Raw genomic sequence first — 26,106 nt, 5'->3', positions numbered from 1 at the left:
TATGTGAAAAATGTAGGACTTTTTGGTTCATATATATATTGAAAAGATGCAAAACCAATATAAAAAGAATTTTAATTGGTTTGAGATAGTAGCAGGAAATTATTTTCCTTCATTTGTAGAATCAAAAAAAATGAAAGTATCTCAACTATTAAATTTGGGAAAGAAGTGCATATTTCAGTACTGTAGTTACTGATGTGTGAAATACAGAAAAATGTTAATTGAGGTAGGCTTGTGAAGTGAAATTAGTTGCAAGTGGACTGTAGATGAGCAAAGGGATTCTTAGAATGTTGCACCTCAGCCATACTTTGAGGTTAATTCATTAAAGATAATTGGAATGTTAAATAGTTTTCTATAAGGAATCACTGCTACAGTGGTCTAACACTTTTAGTCTGATTGAATCAAATGCTAATTACCAATATTCAGATTTATGCTATGCTTATTTATGTACTTGCCACCCTGATTACTTCCTTGACTGCTGATAATGTTTTCTGTCAAGGGTGACAGCCCTTCAGTCGTCTGAAAATACAGGCTGAAATGAGGGGAACTTCAGCAAGAACTGCCTGTCCCCATCTCTATTCATGAGGTCTGTTAAAATACAGGAGCAGTTGAGCAGCCTTTCAGTGATTTATAGCCGATTAAATCCTCACCAATAACCACAGATTAAGCGCAAAGTCTTCGGTGTGGTTCTCAGTGTGGGCTTGAAAACACTTATGCACCACTGCACCCAAAATTCTTACAAATGGGCTCTTGGCATAGATGTAACATGAGTGGGTTCACAGCCAAGTACCCAACCTGTGGTCTGGGTGCCTTTGGGACCTGAATGTGGCTTGTTGCATTCCAGTCAACAAGACAGATCCAGTGTCTCTGGAAGCAGGGAGAGGAGGTCTGGTCTTCCTGGCTTTGTCCCATTTCCCACCAGACAGAAACCATTAAATGTGGTGGGACACAATGTCCATTCCCTCATCCAGGAGGAAAGAAAATCAAATAATACAGGATAGCAAAGTGAGTTGGACAAAAATGAACAGAAAAGCTGCTTTACATCAGAAAACCAAATCTGTAGCCTGCCACAGATTTTTTTTTTTCCTTTCCTTTATTTATTACTGTGACACAAGTGTCCTCTGCATCTATTTACTCTTACCTGGGGTCTCAGGCTTGCATATTTCATTCGCCCAGATGGCCTGCATCACTTTGTGAAGGATGATCTCTCTGTGCTGAAAAGGCACGTGTGCCAGGTCCCATGCATGTTATCACTTATTTATTGCCTCCCTGGCGGCAGCCTGTCGCCAACAGGCGTATAATTAGAATGGCTCAGGCTGGAGACCTGTGGAAAGTCTGAGTACTTTCATAATTGGCCAGTAAATGCTGTAGGTTTGTGCTTGAATCCTCTATGATTTCCGCTATCGGAAGCTCAAGTTTCTTTCTTCAGCAACATATTTATCTTTTATTCTTATAAAAAGAGGAAATCCTGCATTGTGGATCTATTCTCATTTGTGTTGACTTACTTGATGGCCTGTTATTAAAAACTGCCAACTTTTGCTTTTGGAGAACCTTGGAGTCATTTACAGAGAACAGCAGTCCCTCTTTCTGCCTGTGCTCCCACCCCATACGGAAAGAGAAAAAGCAAAAGGAAAAACCGAAAAGTAAGAATAGGGGGAAAATGTTATCAGAAAAACAGCTAAGCCAACAGCATAATCTGCAAGTTCTGTGCGTACTGTTATGATATCTGAAACGTAATTATCAAGCTTAAGTTAATTAGACTAATGCTTAGAAAATCTGGCATGGCAGATTGTGGTAAGTAATTATATATACCGATTAAAAGATGTAATATGCACTGAGCAAAAGCAAAAAGAAAACTCCATTTGATACAGCCAGTGAACACAGACAATTAAGAAGTCAAGTAGATGAGCACCGACAAAGATACTGAACTTTGTGGAATATGATGGGCGAGATGCCAATTTTTCAGTGGAACAGATTTTGCACAGTATCAGTCAAACTTTTGTTTTATGAAAATCCGTGCTACTGTTTCCTAACTGAAATACATGAAGGGCCATTTGCTTTTGCATTAGGACTAGCTGACGTGAATGCAAGGGTATGTGCAAACAAGAGTGTGACATTAGAGTACTGGTTTACATATATATAGAAGCTGTGTAAATGGCTTTTCTTAAAAGCAATTCACAAGATGTCATATGAGAAATAAAACTGTGAAGACAGTGTCTTCTGCAATTAAATGTAATAGTGATCATGGGTCAGGATGAATGAGGAGAGCTTGTGTGCCTTCGTACACCTCAGTATGTGCATAGGAAAACCCTGAGACACACTGAGAACATGATAATTTTTGTGACTTTTGCTTGAGGACTTGTTTAAAGGAAAAAGACCTAAAGAAAGGAGAGAAATGTAGCAGCAGGCCTATGGAAGAAGCACTGATTGCAAGGTGCCCTGCTCTGACTTCAAAATGTGTCTAAATAAACAAAATAATTTTTAAGTCTTCCACAATGTATGTGACTATACAACCAATTTCCCAATCAACTCCCTTCTGAAGGAGGAGCAGGAAACCTGCAAATTCCTAGTCTGGCAAATTGAGATGAAGCAAGTCCATGCATGATCCATTCTCACAGCATTTAATCCACGAGTATTTGACTGTGCTTGTGGAGCAGTGTACAACCTCTTCTCAGCTGAGCCCCGTGTTTTATTCATATCTGCAGGAAATTGCTTTCATTTCCGTTGATCTCATTGTTTCTTAAGGCATGAACCAACTGATTGAACTGAAAGCAAACAAAATTACTTTTTGTCTCTGAAAATTGGGAATGTTTAGGTTACTTTTCCTGTCTTTGTACCTTTTTTTTTTTTTTACCCTTCATCCCCCATAGTCATGTGTTTGACCCGTTCATGCAGTGTGGGGTTTTCTGTAGCTCTGGATTATGGTAAGAGAAGGTGGTGCTCTGCTGCCAGGGTATCCTCACCAGAACAGAACTTGCAAAAATATTGCAAACTAAGAAAGTTCCTGCTACTTTTTCAGATTAATATTTCTGAAATATTTGTGCTCAAAGGCTGTAACACTAATTCTGTCCAAAGGCAATGATGCTGAAGTCTACCTAGTAAATAATAATTGTTATGCAAATGCTATCAATTCATGATTTCAATAGAGAAACACTGGATGTCTAGGAAGTTGTAGCATGGGCAGTGGCAATTGTTTTTTCTTAGGCAGTTTGGTAAGAATTTCAATTTGTTTTCATCAAAACCACCTTTCTACTAGGAGAGGCTACCAGCCTTAATTAACTGCAACATATATATGCAGCTAAAATTGATTCTTCCCAAATTCACAGTCCCTTCACTTAAATTAGTTGCAAAATATTATATTCCCAGGCTATTATGCCATCCTTGTTCTTCTGCATGGCCATTATGTGGATAGGACACAACTATGGTCTTATTCCACAGAAAAAGAATTTCAACAGAAGGCCAAAACTGCAGCTTGGAAGAGGAACAAATTGATTCTTCCCCCTCAAAGCGAAGGCAGTCTGTGCCCCTCCACCCCCTGAAAAAAACACTGTTATCCCAGTCTGAGTTTCTCCAGGTCTGTCTTTTCACTAATGTTGTGAAGGCAATGCAGGGACCTCTTGCAGAGCTTACACCTCCTGTGTCCATCCATCCCAAACACGATCTGGGACTGAAGATTTCTATGGGTGATATATCTTTGCGATTTTTGGGCAATATGGAAAAAAATAACTTGGGTGAAACCCCATATGATGTCTCTTAAGGGAATTTCCTGCATGAGTTTTCCAGCAATATTAACCAGTTGGAAAAAATAGATAGGTGATTGTCTGAAATCTCCAATTCTGCTCCCATATATGGGTTTGGTGCCATCCACTGCCATCAGAACAGTAAGAAGTGTGAGCCTCCACGGGGCTTTTAAAATATTCTAGACATTGAAGATTTTTTTTTTTTCTTTTACTGCTGCTACTTTAGGAGATGAATTTACAGACTCTGGGGCATTTGCCCTTCACAAAACTTGTTTGGTTCTTATATCACTAGGTCAGTGGAATATCAATAGGTTCTTAATGCAGTCTGTCTTTTAGAGTTTCTTTCATTTCTCAGAGCAAAAGTAAATGTCATTCATATTGGCAGGTTGTAATGGGAACATTGAGACACTAGTTTTTAGAAATATACACAGCTTCTTTTAAATAGTTGTTGTCTCTCTCTCTGTGTCTTCAGTGTGTCTATAGCAATTACAAGGTTAAATATCCCTTAAGATGGCAGAAAAGGTCATTTTGTTGTCTTTTCTACCCCATGCCTCGGTGAAATATTCATGGTACGGCTCAGGTAGCGGGATCGGGTTTAATGTTTCGTTGCATTGCCATCTGTTTTGTTGTTGCAGTTGTTGTTGTTTTTTCCCTTGGAGGGGGATGAGGGAGCATGGAAGCTGCAGTGAGGGTTGCTGGCATATGGGTCCAGGCCTGATGGAAAACAAGAGCACTGAATCTGTGGGAACAGAGTAGCTCCTTTTATCTGCACTCTTTTCTTTTTAACGTTAAAAGACTTTCTAGTGAAAATCTGCCATTGTGCATGTGAATCATCAGTGTTAGACGTGGTAGGCTCTGTGTCTCCTCAAAGGCTATGAAGCCACATTAAAGTAGGCTTTTATATTATATGTAAAGTTCATTTGCATGACTTAGCGCAGACATTGAAATCCAGCTGCTCACTGAGACAAATGGCATTAACAGGTTCCAGGGGTGTATGCAGTAGAGTTTTCCAGAGTATTGTGGTGGCTCAGTGGCAAAGGGCAGCACAGAGAAAGGCTAAATCTGCAAGGGGAGACAGAGCACCCAGAGGGCTTTTCTGCAGGTGCCTGAGTCCCTGAGCAGCTGGTGGTGACACTCACTGCCCTGCCAGAGACCTGGGGACACCACAGTGACACAGAGACCTGAAGGGGCAGGGTGAGCTTCTCTACAGTGTGTTTCTCACAAATGAATTTTAAGCTCTTTTGTGACTTCATTTTTACTATAATGAGGGTATTTGGCCCATAAAGTTTCACCAGGATTTTTCAAATCCTTTTTGATCATCTTGCTCTTTTTCAGCATTTCCCTCTTACTGCTGTAGATTTAAATGTCATGACATTTTAAACATGACTTATTATAACAAAACAGTATATAAAACAATATGCTGCATAATAAATGCAGCCGTATTTTTTTGAGTGAATGTTAAATGAGAGCAATTTATTCCTCAACCTATTTTAGTACCTACTTACTAGAGGGTATTGGCTGCCTAAATCCCTGGGAGGCAATCTCGGAGGCGAGGTAGCCTTGCATGTGCAAGGCTGAAAGCTAAAGAAGTATTTGAGGGCTGCCTGGGGGAGAAGCCTATCCTGGGGATGTGGCTTTATCCAGGAGTGCTGTGATCCTGAGCACCGTAGGGAAAGCAGACAGGATGATCCTGGGAAGGTCTGATGGCGGGCGAGGGGTCTCCTGAGAAGCACAGACAAAAGCAGGCTTTGAAACCCCAGTGGTTCGCCTCAAATACATGGTATGTGTCACTTCAGACATCTGAAGTCTCCTTAAAATCCTCCTAGAATCAGTGGAGAGAGGGACTCAGAGGATGAGTTACTCCACAACACATTGATAGAATGTTTTCATCTTAATTTCAGAAAGTGTTGGTGAAGGTGAGGATTTTTTTTTTTTTTTAATAGGAACAAGGTAATTCCCCAAAGAAGAGATCTCCTAACCACTGTGGGCTCTTCCTCCAAGACCCAGAGATGTGGTGAGGACACAGAAACATCCCCAGGAGGTGGGGGCATGCTCATATTCCCCTGTGCAGTGAACTTGCTCTGTGCTGATGCTGTAGGGCCTGCAGCTGATATCCTTTGTGCTGTCAGAAAAAGACAAAGAAAGCAAATAAACCAAATCAACCTCCCTAACACACATGTATCTTCCTTGGCATGTCATGAATCTTACTGAGTGTGCTCAGGGTATGGCAAATATTTGTCTGAAGTTAAGAAGATTAGTAAGGGAAGTTCTGACTTTGAAAGTCCCTGCAGCAGGAGCCAGAATACATCAGGCTGATGCAGGCACCTCGAGGTTATCTCTGCTCTTGGAGTGGGACATGCACATCTCTCTGCAGCTCTGACCTTTTGGGAAGAGGCTTTCAGTCAAGTAATACATGCACCTGCATGAAATTTTTGAATCACTGACTCTATCCTTGATTAAAGTGCTTTTCCTTGATTAAATATAGCCTTTTTCCAAATGAGTAATGTTGCATGGCAGGCTGTGCACGCAGGATAAGGTTTCCTCCAACATTATCACATTGATGACATTGCCATTTCTTACCCAGGTCTTTATGCAACACGTTTCTCTTGTGCAGACAGCCCTCTGTAGCCAATGCCATCAGGAACCTCCCCACAATAATCTACTTTTTCTTCCCAGGTGAGGAAGACTACAGAGGTGTTTCTAACATTATCTGCTAACTAGGAGGATAACGAGCAGGGTGAAAATGTGTCCAAACACTTCTATATATTCTCGCCTGGATTCATATCAGGTTGTAAATAGCAGTTCCCCAAGCCTTTGGCAGGACTTCTTACCCCAGTGGATATTCCTTCAAGTATCTCCTTTGTAATGTGCTCACTTTCCAAGAATTTTATCTCAGTTGGAGCCAAACTGGAAGTCTGTCAACATCTGAGCTCTTCAGAGTGAAATCTACATATTTCACCAAATGGCAAATGTGCTTTCTATACAACTGTCGTTCTGCTTGTGGGCTTACTTGTCTTTTATACTTTCAAAAGCAAATTTCTTAAGATGCCTTTTATATTTATTCTTTTTTTCTTATCATTTTTGTATCCAGACTTGTTAGAAACTAGGGTTTGCAGAGTTTATTTTAGCAAAGCACTTAAACGCATACCCTTAAGGGTTTTACTTAACCTTTATGTGTGTTTTCACGAAATTCTCTTCATCTAAGTGCTTTGCTAAAAAGGGATGCAGTTATTCATATGTCCATGTGAAGTGCGAGGTTCAAGTCTTTCCCCAAAGCACAACAATAAAACTGAAAAAAAAAAAAAAATTTTGCAGTCACTATGACAAAGAGTCGACAGGAGGGAAAAAAACACCACTCTCTAAAACAGAGCTTTGATAAACTGAGGTTTCCAATGGAATATATGCTTTGCATCAATAATATCAGCAGCTGTGAGGTACCAGCATATTTCATGCAGAAGCAGTAAAACAATTGGAGAAGGATTTTCCAGTAGATAGTTTAAAAATTGTGTCATATAGATGGCAGACAATTTAGGCTTCTTTTTCATCTCCTTAAATAATTCAGACTTAATGCAGCAAGTAAAAACCGCCCAAAAAACAGGGATTTCTGATTCATGCAAATGCAGATATCTGTGTGATATAGAATCATAAGCAAAGTCAGCATATGAGAAAATTGTAGGATGTGAGTTTTTTCTGCAGTGTTCACTGTAAATTAGAGCAATTAAATTACAGCAGTTTTGTAGCTGTAATTAAATATAGAGATGGGCTCAGAGATGTGGAAAGCACTGAAATGCCAGAGCTGCTCAGGCTGCAAGTGGCACCAAGGTTGGAAGAAGCTTGGAAAGGGGTCCTGATCCCACAGCAGCTGATGGGGGCAGACAGGCCTCTAGCACTGCATCACCACATCTCGTAGGTGGTCAGTCTTGTTTGGTCAAGGGGGAGCCTGCCACACTTCTTCTCTTCCTGTGGTTTTGCCTTTCCTGGGGCCCTGACCAGAACAGCTGCAGGGGGATGCCCAGCTGGCACATGCCCTAAATTGGAAGCTCCTGTAATGATTTCCCCCCATAGGTAAATTGGGATATATAAGACTGCAGAACCCCTGAGAAGCTGCTTTGTGAAACTGCTGTGTTTCATCCATTAATCTTTCATTTTACATTGCTAGTCAAGTCGAGACTACAGCCACAGCTGAAGGCAAATGGGATGGAGGCAGGAGGCTTGGACTGGCAGAGGAGCTGCCAACAAAGAAGCTCACGCTCATTTCACCAAGACAACAGAGAGTGAGGAAAGGCTGGAGCATAGTGGGAGGTACAGATAATGGCTGTAAATGTTGTATTTAATTACATTGTGGGGAGAGGTGGAAATGAGTTTTCCTAGCTAAATACAAAGATAAGTGAAAGGAAAGAAAGCACTGGGGAAAAAAAACAAGGAGGAGAAGACCATGGAGAAGAGGGCAAAGGAAGCAATTCAGGAGTTTATGTAAAAGCAGTACAAGAGGAGGTTTAGATGGCTGAAGTCATAACTCATCACCAGGACCAGGAGGCCCTTAGGAGGTATAGCTGGCCCAGTCCTTGAGTTTTTCTCCCACATGGTAGGATGCTTGGGGTGGGGCCCCACCACATCTGCAGTGCAAGAAGAGGGGCAGGGATGTGCTGTGGTGTGTGTTGATTGTGGCTCTGGGGCCATAAGGGAGCTGGAGGAGGAGGTACGTGTAGCAGCCCTGGGTCCAATTTTTGTCTTCATTCTCTGGAGAAGGGTTGCTACTGGAGAGGAGAGATGAGAGTTTCAGCCTCCTCATGGTTCGTGTGTTAATCTGATGCTGAAATATCACTCTGCAGGTTTCACCCACGTGTAGGATTTAAGTATGGAAAAGATGATTGGGTGTCCAAGGTGTATTGGTAATAATGAACACCAGCAGCTGGGTAATGCCTAATCTCTGATCCAAGCTGCTGGCAAATATTCATTCTTTTTTTTTTTGTTAGCTGCTAGTTTTGATAATATTATATTTTATAATAGCTGAAGCAGCTGAGTTTTGTTATGTTGCTGCAGTTTGGTGTAATTACTCTCCATCCATCACTGTAATTTTTCTTTTAGTTAAATGCATTGAAGGTTATAAACTGTTAACTATCAACTGTAAATATTCATGGGCGGTGAGAATAGTTCTAACTACCATAAAAGCTTTTTCCCAGTACTTTTGGCTAGAGCTGCCTACTTACACAGGCTGCTTTTCTGGTGGCGTTATGGCATAAGTAGAGCAAAACATAATATACATATTACTTCAAGCAACAGCCAGTCGTAGATCCAGGTCCCCTATAGTCTGCTGTGTTGAGAATTCTGGGCTCTTCCACAAAGGGCAAGAAGGAGAGGTTCCCCAATGTGAATGTGCTATAAAACAATATTGTGTTTCCCTTAAGACTTGCAGTGATAAAAACATAGACCATTCTGCAGCAGTAGCAACTTTAATAAAATAACATAAAGTACAGCTGTCAGGTCTGCCAGCATCTCACACTGGGAGACATGAGTGAGAAAATGAACACTTTTCACAAGCAGAAATATTCAAAGAGCTCTACTGTTTACATGTAATCAAGACTGACAGTCATAGATTATCGGTGGAAGAGCATTTTCTGCTTGAGGTGAAAGAAGAGGATAATTTATCAGGAAGCCCAAGAAGTCAGACATCAGTAATGATCTGCTTGAAGAAGGGCATATCTTAGAAATAGCGCATTTATTTGTACTGCAAGGCAAGAAGATGTTCTAAGTTATAAACAAGAGTCTTAGTGCTTGAAGAATGTTGAGCAGATACAGTGTGTAATTTGCTGGGCAGCTGCGATTAGAGAACTGACTAATGTGTGTCTTGGTGCTTCTTCAGAATATTAAAAGAAAAAGTTAGCATAATGGATACTCTCTAAAAGAGCTGTTCATGCTCTCTCATCCTGTTCTCTCCTTTTGGAGTTATCTGAGCTATGCTGATCTGTTTGTTTACCCTCTTGTTTATGTTAATGATTCTGAGACACTCCAGTAATACAAGAACAGGTTTGGCTTCACAGAATTTGGGGCTTACTGAGCATTGCAGTAAAACATCTTTTCCATCTGGTTTGATGCTTTTGCATCACCTTTCTTCTGTGAAAACAGGACAATTACTAGCTGTTATAAATGGTAACTAGCTTGGAGCTCTACAGCAAAGGTTTTAGAGATTTGCCTTGCCTTGGTGTGCACCTGGTGTGCACTGCCCTGCAGCAATGCAATATTGCAGACTCTGCTCTCAGCCTCTATGCCGAGTCCAGATAACAGGAATCCTGCTTCTTTCCTGGAGTGCAGCCTGGAAAGCAAGGATTTGGTTAGAGTGAAAAGATTAGGTTCGTGTCAATATAAAACTTCATGGAAATCCATCCCTTGTAGTTTAGTTTATTATTCATTGTCTCTGTTCCTGCCAGGATTATAATTTTTTTTTTTTAATCGCTACAGCTTCCTAATTCTTCTTTCTTCCATTTAGTGCAGGAGTTGTAAATTTTAGTCTGTGTTTGGCCAGCTATGACCAACAGTACCATAACACTGCTGAGAACAGGCTGTGCTTCCTTGCAGTTCTGCTCCATGCGTAAGGGGAGCTGAGCTTCAGGGGAGACAAGGGCTCTCCTGCTACCCACCAAAAAGTTCTTGTCAGATGAGCCAGGCATGCCTGCAAAGCTCTGGAAAAGGCCCTGGTGGTGATCCCATCACCCCATCCATGTCCCTGAAAGACCCTGAGCAAAAACTGTCCCTTTTCCTTCAGTGTTTTGCACAGAAGTGGCTCTTGCAACCTCATCATGTGCTATTTTCATCTCACTTGAAATAGCAGCTACTTACCACAACTTGAAATGCACACACACATTTGCTTGGGAAGGGACTCTGAAGGTGAGCAGGTTCTTCTAGAAGTGTTCATGGCAAGAAGGGCACTGGCTGTGTTTAGGGTCCTTTGGGAAATCTGCAAGCCTTGTCCCAGGAACCATAGAGAAGGTAATCAAAGGGTTTTTGAGAGGATGTAGGTCTGTTAGTCTCCTCTATTACTCTATTCAGATTGTCCAGGAAAATCTGGGCAAAGCCTCTCTAACAGAAAATCATGTCAGGCAGATCATATGGGGCTCTGGATAATCTCCTTTTTATTTTCAGAGTCTACAGAAAGTATCACAGACTTCAAGCCAGTCTGTTTGGATATATCTGAGCAAGCTCAAATAGTTCAGCTTCTATTGCCTGACAGGGGTAGAAAACAAGGGGGTGTCACTAGTTTTTATGGATGGATATCTGGCAGATAGAGGAACTTTTTCTCCCACTAGCTTCAGGAGAACCTCAGGGCATTCTCTAGGTTCTCTCTAGAGAGCATTGCTTTCCTTGTTTAATCCAAACTTTCAGTAGCAAGTCAGAGGTTTGTAAAGATTGACAAGCGGGACTTGGATGTGCATGTGGATGTGAACACACTGCAAGGCACAGAAGTCCCTTAGAAGCAAGAATCAACCGTTATGTTCATTTCCCACCTGAATTCTAAATCAGTACAATTTAGAACTGAAATATGTATGTTCTTCTTTCCTTAACATATCTTTTTAACTTTGCCAAAATACTGTGGGGACTCTCTTAGCCTTTTTCTATTAAAACAAACAAACCCAGTTTACATAAAGTAGCTTTTGCTTACAGAGACCCTCACAGGTAGAAAAGTACATTACATGAGAACACATGAAATGACCAGGTGAGACCAAACCCATCCATGATCTCAATATCTTGTCACCGCTGAGGACCCGTAGCAGATGCCAAGAGATGATCTGAAGAATCAGGCAGGTGCAGAGGTGGGCCTTAATTGTGCTCTTCAGCACAAGTAAAAAATGTCTTCCTAATTTCTAATCTAAATTTCCCTTATTTCAATTTGTACCCTCTTCTCCTTGTCCTATCACTACAGTTCCTGATGAGGAGTCCCTCTCCAGCTTCCCTGTAGGCCCCTTCAGGTACTGGAAGGTTGTTCTGTAGCCTCCACACAACCTTCTCCAGGCTGAACAGCCCCAGTTTTCTCATCCTGTCTTCATAGGGGAGGTGCTTCAGTCCTCTAATCAACTTCATGGCCCTCCTCTGAACTAGCCAGGCTATCCATAATTTAACTATTATGTGTCTAAATGGCCAGCTAAGTGGTTTGGCTTGCACTGGAGCTGAAGTATGATGGTGCCAGAGAAGGGAAGACAGCCACTAGAGATGCTTTTCCAAATATCTACAGTGTTAATTAGGTAATACCACAAACTAAGTGGCATTGGGGTGATAACTGCTTGTTGCACTTCAGAAATGACTGACCCAGTAAGAGGTTTGAACACAGAATAGTCCTGGGATCCTGTCTGGGTAGATGAAGCCCTTTTATACTGAAATAATATTCATCTGTAAGTCAGTTGAACAAGGAACATGTTGGCTGTGGCAGTGATTTAACACCATAGTCTGTTGTTGTTTGACATTCTGTGTGCCCACAAGATCTGGGTGCACCTTTGTACACCTGGGTGTACGAGAGGAATGTGACGCCTGCGTGGAAAGCAGGCTGAGGCTGGGGAGCCAGGGCTGCTGAAACAGGCTGGGTTTCCAGGCAAGTTCCAGAATTCATTGCTGCTCCTCATATATCTGTTTTTAACCTTAAGTCAAAGATTGATTATTTTTAAAGGTTAGCTGTTATGTAGCAAAAGAAACCCTCGCCTTTGCCAGCTCTGAGAAGTCACTGTGGTCTGCAGCTTCACAGTTTTAATTTAGACAACAACAACAGCCATTGTAGGTTAAGCCTCCTTATTACTACTCACTTCAGTTTCTTTGAACAGGAAAAAAACTCCACAGCCTATGAGTCACACCCCCACTTTACTGGTCTCCTACTGGAGTCAGCTCTCACCTGGGCTGTGCAGAAAAAGGATAGCAAGGGGGAACAGCAGCCAAATCATGTCACTAAGAGCAATTCTTGCAGGTTAAACAAGGAGACCTTGAGGAACAGGGGCTGCCCTCCTTTGCCTTCTAGCTGTTACCTGCTGTATCTCCTGCTGGTGCTGGGTCAAAGGAGCAGGACACTGCTTTTCTCGTAAAACAGCTCACACCTCAGTCAGACAATTGATTTACCACCACTCACCTTGTCCTGGTGCATCCTCTTGTCAAGTGTGAGTATTCACAGTCCATGGGAAGTACAGGATGATGTATGCTCTTCCTGATACCTGCCTCTCCTTGCCAGGTGAGCTGTGGTACCCACACACAGTATTGGTGTGTACACTGGGTGAGAGCAGGCACGTGGACACAGAGGGTGCCTGTTGACAGTGTGTACACTGTTCCAGCTCCTGGCTGTTAAATCTTTCTCTCTGATTCTGTACAAGATGGATTTATAACACTCCTAGTGCTAATGTAACAATGAAGATTAGTCCTTTACTAGTCAAACAGTAATACACTTTAATTTGCCTACAGCTACTGTATTGTATTGGCGTGAAAGGAAATAGCTTTCTAATGCAGCTTCATCTGCTGAGCAGAGAGAAATCTGCACATAGGACTATAGCTGGCAGCAACATTCAGAACAGGAGAAACACAGCACAAATAAAAGTATTTGTGAGTTGGAGGTATCCTAACAATCCTAGTTTATTGCTAAACATGCCAGGTACAGTTATGCAGTTTGCTTGGCAGGTTCACAATTGCTTCATCTGTTTTTTACCACTTCATCTCCTATACAAAAATTTGTCCTGGAATAAAAGGTGTAAATTCATTTGTTTCCAACTTTGTTTGTGACATTATTATGAAGTTCCTCAGAAGCTGGTGCTGTTCATACATTCTGTGCTGTGCTCTGTACCTAGAGACACACTGGAAATCTCAACGCTTAAGCTGTTAAGCAAATGTTTCTGCTGTCTGTTGTAAATGCAGTGTTCACTTGACAAGTGTCAGGCGTTCTTTGAATGGACATGTGTACAAATAATCACTCAAGTGCCAGTATTTACTATAAATAGAACTCTCTTCTTCAGGAAAGCAGCAAAGCCATCAGCTTCTCCCTTCCTGAGTGGCAAAGGAAAAAATTATCATGTTTAGGACAATATCACTTAATACTTACTGCATATGGGATAGAACCTTTATTTGTGGGCATATTGTGCAAGTTAGATCTTTTTGATCTTTTTTTTTCCCCCCCCAATAAACCACCAATTTAATATAATTATACTTAAAATAACAGTTTTGGTTTTTTCTACAGGGATATGTCTCATTTTCAACAGGGGCAAGGAAGAACTAATAACTTGCATGCAGATAGGGAATCTATCGCTTCTGAAAACTACTGATGTAAACTGCTGGTGGGAAACTGTCACCACTCTCAACCGGTAACCTTCACCCTCCACCTTTTCATCACCAGGTCCTGCAGACACATGGAATAGTTAGAATGGTTGTGTACAGACACGCCCCGATTTGACATTAAAACTAGAAAAGATATTAATAGATTTTTTGTTTCTTCTTTCTCCCTCAAAAAGTTGCAACGACATGACAAAGAGGATTCCCCTGACAAGTGGAGGACAGAAGAAGAAATGGCAGCTGAAGCAGCAATTCTGAAGAAGTATTTTCAGGAAAATTAGAGGTAATGATTTATACATTGACTTACTCCTGCAACACCCAAAACTCTGCTCAAGCCCCTATAGGCATTTTGAGGACAGAGGTGGAATATGTAGAATGAAACAAAGGAAATCAAAGCTCTTAGGTTGTGTTCTTTTTGAAAGGACACAGCACTCCAACAGTGGCTGAAATGACATGCTCCTTCTGAACAAATCAGCACCAACCAAGAGCATTTTGTTTCCAGACAGAAAGAAAAAAGTGTATCTGGAAATCAGAATCATCAGTATTTACTTAAGAGGAGTGTCTAACCTAACATGTCCTCCCTCTGGTTTTAGAACAGAAAATAGGCCTGGTACCTCTATGAAGAGCTAAAAACTGCTGTGTCTGTATAACCAGATATGCATATGCACCTATACATACAAAATCCCAGCAGAATCCATACTATAGAGTGTGTTAAGCAAATGCTAACTTAATGTGTCAAATCTTAAATCATCTGATCAGTTCAACTTTTAAAATTAGGCCTGCTGGAAAACTGCCTGTTCTGCTAAATTTTCCACTGGCCCTAAAAGAAAAAAAGATTTGCTGGGAGGATTAGAAAAGAGAAAACACTTGGCAAACACTAACATTGGTGCTGTAGAAATTGAGAGTTTTTCATTTTGTACTTGGAGTCCCAGAAGCCAGATCTTGCAGCAGAAATGAACTGGCCCCCGGAGATCAATATGAGTTACGCTGGGATGTGCGCTGCAGCAGGGATGCCAAAAGCTCCCTCTCCCCTGTTCCCCATATGTTGTTTGCCATCATCCAGCACTCTCATTTCTCTGTCATTTCTGACTGTTTCATATTTTTTCCTCTCAAGAACCAAAATCCCATAAATATCCCTCCTCTCTGCCTGTGACTCACCGCTTGCAGCCCAGCTTGAGAAATCTTGGGCTGAGCTACACGTTGTGCGCGTGGCACACTTACGTGGCAGCTCCCATCTCCTGTCCCGTTCTGCCATCTCCGTTTGGATGGCATTTTGGATGAATCCATTTGGAGTTCATCAGACTTCCCTTTCCATTTTTTCTTGCATGATGACCACGCTCTTGTCTTCTCCAGCCAAACTGGTTGGCTGTGCCAACCCTTCTGCGGACTGGCATGGGGAAAGCTGTGTAACACATCTTTTAATAATCCCCATCTACCAAGGAAATTTGTCCTCAGCAGCTGGAACCTAGAAACCTCTAGGGTTTGGAGCAGCAGGGTTTGGATACACAGTCAGGTTTCTGCAGTGGCTGATGGAGTTGCGTTTAGACATCCACTTTTCACCGTCTCAGAAATAGGCTCCTCAAAAATGAATTACTCAGCCAGAAAGAGCATTTCCTTAGGTAATGCATGTGTAAGCACTCTTGTCTACTTACAGAGGCATTATGAAGTGCTTCATCTATGGCACAGCAACAAATGAACAGTACTTAGGATAAAATGGCACATCCCTATTCCAATGTGATAATGTTTCCCATTATTTATTTGATAGTTTTGAGGGATTATTGTTTTTTTTTTTTTGGTCTGGTCAGAAATGAGGTGGAAATGCTTTTTTTTCTAGAGATTTTTAAATCCCCACATATTAATAAAAGGTTCTTTATCTCTACTGATACTAAACTCAAAGCTGGATAGATGGTGTAAATTCATTCCTGCAAGTAAATTCATGTGGCTGAACATCTATTTCCATTTATTATGAAAATAAATCAGCAAGTGTCTGCGTGGATGACCTCTTGATAAGTTTCCCGTGATGTAAAGGTCGTTACCTTTCCTAAAAGAAACTGGGAAATTAAATCTTACTGGCATCATTATCATGAGAGTATTGTGCCTAGTACAGGCAGTCCTTCCAACCCTTGATTCCCAACATAAGGCATCATTGTCAATCTCTTCTCCCTGACATTGTTTTGCTCCTGAGGTTTAAGGCTCTGAACCTGAGGCAAAGGTGTATCTGAGCACCTTCTGCATTTCTTGACCTTTATCTGCTCTCTTAACCTTGCTTCTAAAGTGATGAAGATTGAGAGCTTTTGGCAAATTAACAAGGTTATATGCATCCTTCTTCAAAGCTATTTTTGTATTTCACCTACAAAGGATTTATTTAGCCACTTATAGGTTTACCTGAATACCACTTGACTTGAGGTTTTTTTAAGCAGCACAGGGAAAGTCAGAAAGAGCTGAATGTGGGTGTTCTGGAGCCAATAAATAGCAATTTTTAAGGCCTCATGCATTATTATATTTTCTTTTGTTCAAAGTAGCCCAGCTCAGCTAGATTAGCCTGGACAGGCTGAGCTGTGTTTCAGAGCTTTTCCAGCTACCCTTACATTTATCACAAGTCCTTCACCACCTGACACAACTCCTACAGGACTTGACTAGGCACCACGGCACCTTCTACCTGTATTTATAGACTGTCTGATCAAGAAGGACTTGCAGGTGCCTTTTCTTTTTCCTAAGAAATACTTGAATAAGGCAAGAAGCTCTTGATTCTCTCCCTACTGCATTTGCTGGTGCTGATCCCGCTTGGCTGGTTGACTAACTAGAGCTGAGTGCTTCTACATCAGTCCCGAGATGATCCAAAATATCCACCCACTTGCTTAAAGAAGTGAACCCATTTAGCCTTGCTAAGTTTACCCCCTTGAGAAAATGCTTGTCTCTAAATAATTTAATCGTGTGTGCAGTTGCTTAGAGTGGATGCAACTGAAATCAATGAGTGAACTGGTGTTTTGCATGTGTCTCTGGGTGTCCCCCTGCCACTGTATACCCACCTCATTAGAAGGAATTGTCCCTTCTTGAATAACCCCGGAGAAAAACCTCTGATATAGAATGGCCCTGGTTGGTCACTCTCTTGCTTAATACCACCAAGATCTGACCCCTTTAGACCTCTTTACAAGCTGGTTCTCCTTCAGTGTTGGCTGTCATATGGGCAGCTGTGTCTCATAACTGATTGCCCTTTGAGGTGGATCCACAGGGAAGAAGTCCTTCCTCAAAGAGCAGGATTTGATGCGGCATCCTAATTTCCAAGCCTATTTTCAGATGTGCCTTTTGAATTCTCTAACTATCTATAGCCGGGTGTTTTGAGAGTCTGTTTTGTGCATTTTAAATTGCACACGCCAGCAAAAAGGCTAAAGATTAAAAGAGTTACTAACCTTCAGATAGTATGTGAAAAATGTTTCTCTTCAAAGGCAGTTTCACTCTGTGTTGTCATTTCTGAAGGAAGAACCAGGCTGCACGAGTTTCAGCAGAAGTTTTCCTATTTTATGCGTAACTGAAGTAATAATACTTTTATGTCATTAGAAAAACAGTCAGTCTTAAGTACAGTGTCAAAATGTCCCTTTGCATAAAGAGGTTGACAGTGATATTCTGTTGCCAAGCACTTTTGGAGTTACAAGTATTCTATAGCGTTTAATTGCTTAACCATCGGAATATTTTGTGTAATTCAACATGCCAAATTCATGTAAAAATCTCTCCAAATAATGTGTCCTGCACATTCTTACAGGACTTCTGATGTCAGTTCTTCCTCTTTTCCCCAGTCTGGCAGTGTTTCTGGGTAATACAGCCATTTCAGCTTTTCAAGAGAGTATAAATTTTATTCTTTTTTTCCTCCACTCATTCTGTGAGAGCACTCATCCAGCCTCCCAGCTGCCTGTTCTGCACCAAGATCTCGGCATGTGTGGAAAGATGCTGTTCTATTGACTTCAGCAGGGGAATTACCACTGTTAGTAGCAGCTGACCAGAGGGAATTGAAACTGGCAATTTGACTTGCATCTGATTTTGCTCCAGCGCCTCTGGAGCATGACAACCCATGCTGCATGCATGAGAGTGAACACCAGAGAAATCCTATCACTTTCCTTAAATTTAGGCAAGTATGACTTGCAACACCCTTCTTTGCTTGTTTTAAGAAAAGCCCTCCTATTATTTCTGGTACTTAAAACCACATAAACCCACAAAATAATGACTTTACCTTGGATTGGATCCAGGAGTGGATCTGGGACACATGCTGTGCAGTGAGAACACACTCTGCCACAGAAGATGCTGTACCTGCAGTGTGGACCACAGGGCAGGTTATCCCTTGGGTGGGCACCACAGTGACAACACAGGCATGGTCAGGGGTATTTTCTGCAATAGTTGCTGCTTGTTGGCAAGCAGAGCCACCATGCAGTCATGGAGAACACAGCATGCTGTGGTGTGGGGAATGGGAGCAGGGAGAAGGGATGCAGCAAGCAGAGACCCCTCAGTAATTTCAGAGCCTCACTTTGTAAGCAGGGAAAATTTTTGAGTGCTTGTACTGGGTTAGAATTAAGGTGTTTCCTGGTCTTGGGGAATTCCCATAGAGCATGGTCTAGGCGGTTCATGGCTGTACTCAGGAGCTGTTTGTGTATAATCCAGAATTAAATACACATCCTAGTAATCAGCTATAGATTTCTCTCCACTCCAGACTTAAGTGTTATTAATTATATCCCCTACTCAGAAGCCTCCAAGAAGCATTAATTAGAAAGCAGGAGCTGACGGTTTGCTTGTCTGTGTGAAACTATTATGACCTGAGAGTGAAGTATTAGCTTCAAAAGAAACGTGTTTTATGAAGGTCACCTTGGAAAACATCATAACAATCTGTCAGGAAAAGAGAATCGGTGTTCATTTCAGTGTGACATTATGCTTTAAGTAGTTGGAAATAGCAAAGAGAAGATGGATCAGATCATAGGGTCTATGCTTTTTCACCCAAAATTCTCTTTTTTCTGCAGTAAGTACATATAAAGTAATCTCTTTGTCATTTCAATGCGATGCAAGGAAAGTTAATATCAACAGAAATCCACAGATAAACATAATCTGGCCCTTGCTGGTATTTTTGAAGTGTAAAACATCCAGACCCTCCACCTCTGCAGTAAGGAGAAGGTTTATACACCAGAATTACATTATCTCTTCAAGGGAAGATAGAAACAGCCAGAAGTGATGCAGCCACTGTGTACAGCAGTGATACCCATGCTAGCAGGCTCAGGGCAAAAGGCTTCCCCAAATAAATGTGGTGTGCTAATGCACAGCCACCTCAGTGTCAAGGTTGATTATTTTTCTGGTTGAAGCAGATGATTATTTCTTACAAAAATAAAGCTAAAAGAGAGTTAGCCAGAGTTATAAATGAAATGTCTTCCTCTTGTAGGAGGCCAGCGTAGACATAATGTCCCCCTCACACCTATTCCGGGGCTCTGTTTTGAGGCTGTAAGTAGTACTGTGCTGAAAGTTATACATCTCATTCTCTGGACTTTCATTTCCCTATAGGTGGCCATTTAATTCAGCTGTCGAGTACATGAATTCTGTACAGCACTGCTTGGATCCTGCAATTATAGCTACAGTAGAAACATCAGGGCCAGAGACACAGACAAGATTGTACAGCACAAAGGCAAAGCAGCAAATGGTTACTGGTGGCAAAGGAAGCTGACAGAGAGCCAAATGTTCTCTTCGTATTCTCTTAACCTGCCTGTCCAGCAGCCTGAGAGCCTACTGGGCTGTCTGTCAAATACCAAATATTTTCAGTCTGATCAGTTCTTGATTCATCATTAGGCTTTTTGTGTCACATTGTGTGAGAGGAAAATGGGAAAGGCAAGCAAAACTGGTGGACATTGTGTCCCAGGACCTGGGACAAAGGAGATGAGGTACAGGGCAATGCTGAGCTTCAGATAGGGATGATATCAACCGTGGTTAAGTACTTTTATACCCAAACCTCTGCTAAAATGGTGCTAATCTCTTGCCCCCAAAGCTGCCAAAGGATGCATTTACTGAGCAGCCAGACCCTCCTTGAAGCAGATTCACAAAACACGTGCCAAGCGATTCACAGGCTGCCATCAAACTGTCAGTCAGGAGGGGCACACAATGGAAACTGTTGCTCAAAATGCCATCGGAATAGGAAACATATGTTTCAGTGAGAAAAGACAATCAAACAAAGAAGTGGGTGGCTGGAGAATTGCAGCCACCACAGCAGCAAGGATCCGAGCCTCACACACAGCCCCGGGCAGAGAGCTCAGGGGCCGTGCCCTCATCTAACAGTTGGGTAACAGCTTTGTGTTTAATAAGCTGAAATAATTCCCTCAGTATTGAAGCCAGCTCTAAATACATTCTGAAGGTACAAAACTGAAGATACCAAGCCAAAAGCCCATTTCATGCTCACTTATTAGCAAAGGTTTGTATCGTGGTGTCCTATTGCTGTAGCTGCTGCTTAATAGAACAGCCCAGAGAGACATTCTAACCAGCAACTCCAACGTGACCTCAAAGCTTGAAACCTGCCTTTGTGTGAGTGTCAGTATCTAGGCTGTGTAGGTGGAAAGGCATTAATAACTCCTCCAGTAAGTAGTTATTTGAGAAAGGAAGGGGGTGATGGACGCTGGAAATGTGTTGGATTGAGCGTACTCGAGGCTCTGTTGTTTGCCAGGACGTCAGTCTCTACACAAAGACAGGTGTTGCAGGGGTAAACCCAAATGCCCTGTTTGTGTCAGCGCCTGGGGCTCTTGCAAGCCTCCAGTTAATGCTGCAATAGCAATTGTGCCGTGAGCTTGGGCAGGGATTTCACACGCAGCTTTCACAGCTGCAATCTGCTACAGTTGTCAGGCTCTCAGCATTTCTATTTCCCTGCTTCAGGAACACCTTCTAGGTCTGTCATGACACCTATTACAGGTCTCTTATTAGGATGGACCACCAAGAGGGGCACAAATTCAGAGCAGACATGGCAAGAGATACACCATTCATTCTCCAGCATGTGAGACTGGGGGCATTTTCAGGGTGATGGCCCCAAATCACTGCTGGGTAATATCTTGGCATTATGCAGAGTCCCCCCACAGAATCAGGTTGGATGAGGATATACAAGAGATGATGGTCTTGAAAGAGTATTTGGAGGAGCTTATGTAAGAGATCATGAGCCCCAAAGAGTCTTGCATGAGGTTATTATAGGAAAATAGATTTGAAGAGTAAGAAGCTGGATTTGATGACACAAGATGACCTTTCTAATCCTTTGTTCCTATGAGCAGCGGTCAACAGAGCTGGAACTGTGCTGTCTTACTCAGGGACATCAGAGAGGTTGCCTCACTTCATGTTTGTTTTTTGTAAAATGATCCTGACCTCTGTTGGAAGGTGTTTGGTGAGTTAGGAATGAAAAGCACAATGTAAAAGGCAGGCATTAATATTACTTTGAAGTGAACTCTATTGTAAAAACAAATAAAAAGTCAAACAAATGCTCCTCTTTCTTGCTCTGGTAAATAATTTTAAAATAGTTGTGTGCAAGGATTTTTCCCCTTTCTCTGTCACACAGGCTGGAACAGGAGCTGGAATGTGCCGTGTGTGGGTTTAACACTGAACATTTCCTTTTGCCTGTTGCTGTCAGCGTCTCCTGTCGGAACATCCTAATGAGCACCTAAGTCGTTAGTAATAAACAGCCTTACATTTTGTCTTACTAACAAAGATCAAAGATGCTATTATGTATAACAATCTTTTATGTTTGATATTTCTCAGGTAACAAAGTGTTTGAAACACATCCAGTGACATAAGAAAGTCCTCAGAAAGAAAGACTTCATTCTCCAGTTCTCAGGGGCCCTGGAGCTGCAGCTCAAAAATTTTATTATGTTCAACAAGTATGGGATTCTTCTATGAAAAATTTTATTGGACCTTTGGATATCATCAGGGTTGAATTTCAGCTAAGACAACTAACAGCACTGGTTCAGATATTGCTCTGAGTAGTAACTCATATTTTTCTGAATTGTGTACTTGGGAATGAATCTTTTTAAATTGTCCCTTGGCCTAAATTGAAATAAAGTGCTAGCAAAATCAGGTAGCTACTGTGTTTTGGTACATTACAAAGTGTTTACTCCATGTTGTGCTTTTTGATTCAGTTATTGTATGTGGGCTATTACATCATACAAAAATTAGATCTTTTAGCAATATGACAATTCATACAAACCAAGACTTTGTTACAGACTAGCCAAGATAAACTTGGAGAGCTGCTGTTTTCTCAGGTGAGTTCTATAACAAGAAATGTAAAGCTTCCTAAGATCTTTCTTTTCTCTGTTCTTTTAATACATTGTGACAAGGCTTCTGGAGCTTAAGGTGATACAAAACACTTCTGCAAAACAATTAATATGTAAAGTTGCTAATGGGATAGTAATCACATTAGGGTTAGACTGACACAAATGGCTGCTTGCAGCAACAAAAGAACATGAGTGGGAGCCACCCACGTGGAATGAACTCTCAGCAAGAAATGCCATGTTTGGAGCCCTGCACAGGAAGAAACCCACCACAGGTTAGTTGTTGATTGCTAATATGTAATAAAGCAAAAGAAGTCAAACAGATGGAAGAGAGAAGAAATAAGTCTGCAAGAACATGCATGAAAAGGGAATCCATAATCTCGCTCTGGAATTGCAGGGAAGTGACAACTGAAGCTTTCTGTGTCCCCTGAAATCAGGATTGAAGACAAAATGCTACCACGTCTCGCAATAGGAGCCATGCTGAGGGAGGCCATATGGTGCAGACTCTACCTGAGGGCTTGAGGAGGTCAGGGTCAGGTCCAAACCAGAGCCCAGCAGTGCTTTGCATGCCTGACAGCACAGTGTGGTCAGGGTCCAGAACAAATTAAAGTGCTTTGTGATACTCTGTCCTAGAGGGTTGCAACCTGACCCCAGAACTACGAAAATGCACAGTGGATGAACTCTAAAAATTTTCCTTAACTCTTTCTCTGCTATGCACTGCAGAGCAATTCAGTCCATTGGTCTGAAGTCTTTATGTTAGTTAAATATAAATAGAAACACTAGAACACAATTACTGACATTTGATTCCGGTTTTTACTGTGGTGCTGTTAAAATATTGCTCCTGAAAAGTCAGTTTGATTCAAAGATTTACCGTGACCCAGTGTGGCCCCCGATATCTTCCATTAGCCCTTTTAAAAACTCTGCAGATTGTAACACTATTTCTTTTTCCGTACAGAGTAAATGAAAAGTTCATTTTGATGGTGTCTGCACTTTTTAGACCCTGAACAAGGGCTGAATAAACAGGAAATGAAGGTCAGGGAGCAAGAAGTGACAGAGAAGGTAAGGTGAGCAGACAGAATGGTCAAAGATGCTGGCAAATGGGCCAACACAAATGGTGTTCCTTTTGCACTTTAGTATTTAAAGTAGCTGTGATTTCACATAGCAGGGAGACAACCCTTGTGCTGCTGGGAAGCTCGAAAAGAAAAACCTGAGCATCAGTTACATTTGCAAGGTATTTTCAAACCTGATTCTCAATGGCTTCCTATTAAGTATGGAATATTCTGTATTAATTCTGTAGGCTGTGATGAGCGGGCGCCGCGCCAACCATTTTGCATGGGGGTTGCTGAGGAGATGAGTGCTGAGCTCCGTGGAAGATTTCATTTGTGTAAATGAGGAGGCTGTTATCACAGCACTAAAGGTCCTGCTTTTAAAAAAAGCCTCCTGTGGCATTATGCACAAAACAACCTATTTATGCAGCATGAAAATATTTATGTGCTTCACTCCAGCTTAAAAAGAGAATTTGCAATAGATGAGGGACATGAGAAAGGATTGGAGTGAGAGATAAGGAGAGATTAGAAAAGGCAGATCACGAAATACATGACAGCAGTATGTGGAGTAAACCCCTGCCTTTTTTTAAGACCTGGGCCTTTAGGATGGTGTCTGGATCATTTATATAATTCCTTTACACTAATTTTCCACAGGCAGGGAGCTGTACGCAAAGAGGCAGCTGCTGGGAATGTGAGGAGATGCTATGCTGAAGGCACTGATGGCCTTTGTAAACAGCTTTGTCCTTTAGGACCTCAATCGCTCACCCTCATGGGTTCATGCCCAGGGCTTGCCTTTGGGTTGGGGGGATGCTGCAGAGTGCTGAGCTCCACCCCCAGCAGCACAAAACATTGCTGTGCAGGAAAAATTGCTTGTGCAGGGACTCAGATGGACATGGCACAAGTAGAGTGGTCCCAGTGGGGTGGCTTCCTAAGAGGACAGAGTTAAACTGTGCTCACTGTTTACACAGCTCAGACTCTTGTTCCCTGTCCTTACATGCAAGCAAGTTTCCCAGGCCTTTTCAGTTACTAAGAGTTTGTTTTGCTGAAGTGAGCAGTTCTCTAAAGGGCTGCAGGGGCTGTGCCTGTGTGTCTCTATTTTCACTAGCAAACCAGCTGTGGTTCAGCCACTGTCTTGCAGGAGCAGGCTGGTAGCAGGATGTCACTCCACGTGCCCTCTGTCCCCTGCCCACCCTGAAACAGCAATTGTGAAAGAGATGTCTCAGGGATAGTTATTCCCACACACAGAAGAACAGATGAGTTGTTGGGAGCACACACCTCGTGAGGACACCATCAGCCCACACATCCAGTCCCTACCATGCCAGGCAGCTCAAGTGCCCAGTCCCATTTGACAACCACCTTGCACCCATCTGGCGAGACACGAATATTCCTGGAGATGAGCAGAGAGATTAGGAATGGCCTCTAAAGGCTTTAGCACACAGCACCTATTTTGTGCAGTGCAAGGTCCCAGGCACTTGGCTTCTGCACATCCCTGATTGCTTTTCCAGTGTGTTCATTTGACCTGTTATGCTTCCATGTACAGAAAGGCAGCTTAGGTGGCTTACGGTCGTGCAGCAAATCTGGTTGGACTATGGCAGACAGGTATTTTACAGTGCTTTCAGCAAAGGCTGTGAGTACAGCATGATGATATTTGCTAATTCCCTTTCAGCAATTCAGCATTGTTCTTGCTACAGATGCAGATGCACCAGCTCCTGGTTCTCCATGGGACAGCTGATGCCACCCCAGTAGCTCAAAAGGGCTTGTTTTTTGACAGATCAATGGGCTGGGAACGGGCTGTGTCAGCTCCTTGAAGACATCGCGTGGTATTTCAGAAATTGGCTCTGTGCTGCTTCTAACCTCCCCCAGCACACATACACCCTCCCCCAGGTATCAGGCTCTCATTTGACTCTGTGCTCAAATAACAGAGTATTTTGTTTTTAATTAATGTTGGAGAGAAGGGAAAGTGTTCCGTTGGTCTCTGTGGGAGCCTGACTTGGCTGCAGACTCAGGATGATGCTAAGATGGAGGGTCCTGGCTGCAGTGGGGGAGTCAAGGTCAGTTCCTGGCATGTGACAGTACCCTGAAATGTGACCAGGGACTGAGCACCCTCTGAAATAGAAATACCTGAATCCATGTGGGAGCTGGGGGTGATCTCACACCCTAGCTGAAAAGTAATAAAAATCGTAATGCCCCAGTACTCATAGAGCTAATGAAAAACTTTCAAGCCCTAATACACACACAGTGACAGCCATGAAAGTACCAAAATAATTTCTATCTCAGCTTTCTGTGTCTTCCTATCCACTCCCCACCTCTCCCTGTCACTGTGGTCGGTGGCTGCTGAAAAGCCTTGTCCGATTCCTGCATCTGGTTCCTGACGTACAGGCCAGCAGTGCTGTGAAGGAGAAAATGCTTCTGCTCATGTAAGCTGTCCTGTGTTTTGGCAGGGCTGTGAGCTTCAGAACAGAGTGATATATTTCAGCTCTTGTGAAATTTCTGAATAATCAGCTCATCAAAAAGTATCATGCAGAGTTCCCTTGTAGTCCTCTCCAACTTGCCACCTCTCCTGCCAATAGCTCCATAGGGTGACCACAGCTTGGCAGAGCCCATTAGCACAGCTCTGCAAAATCACTCATGAGTAGAGCTGGCTGGAAAATACAGTTTTCCTTCCTGGGAAAAAAAAAAAAAAAAGATTTGATGGGGCAGGGGGGATGTTTGGTTTGGCATTTCAGGATGAAGATTTTCTCCACTGCTCCCTTCAGCACCCTCTTCTGC

General features: G+C 42.3%; 1 protein-coding gene across 3 annotated transcripts in view; it reads left to right on the top strand.

Moving 5' to 3' along the window:
• FHIT (fragile histidine triad) overlaps positions 1-22,101 on the top strand; it is a 536,395-nt gene extending 514,294 nt beyond the window's left edge. For all 3 annotated transcript variants that reach the window (XM_027882371.1, XM_027882370.1, XM_027882372.1), the window contains 2 exons: positions 14,207-14,310; positions 21,783-22,101. In XM_027882371.1, the coding sequence (XP_027738172.1) occupies positions 14,207-14,308 (102 nt within the window). In that variant the 3' untranslated portion in view covers positions 14,309-14,310; positions 21,783-22,101. The remainder of the gene's footprint in view (positions 1-14,206; positions 14,311-21,782) is intronic.
• Positions 22,102-26,106: the final 4,005 nt, after the last annotated feature.

Source organism: Empidonax traillii, unplaced genomic scaffold (genome assembly GCF_003031625.1).
Source record: "Empidonax traillii isolate 1590-97213 ecotype Southwest subspecies unplaced genomic scaffold, ASM303162v1 scaffold104:size2570737, whole genome shotgun sequence".
Lineage (NCBI taxonomy): Eukaryota > Metazoa > Chordata > Aves > Passeriformes > Tyrannidae > Empidonax > Empidonax traillii.
The sequence above is the reverse complement of the archived record's forward strand: the minus strand, read 5'-3'. Positions and strand labels throughout refer to the sequence as shown.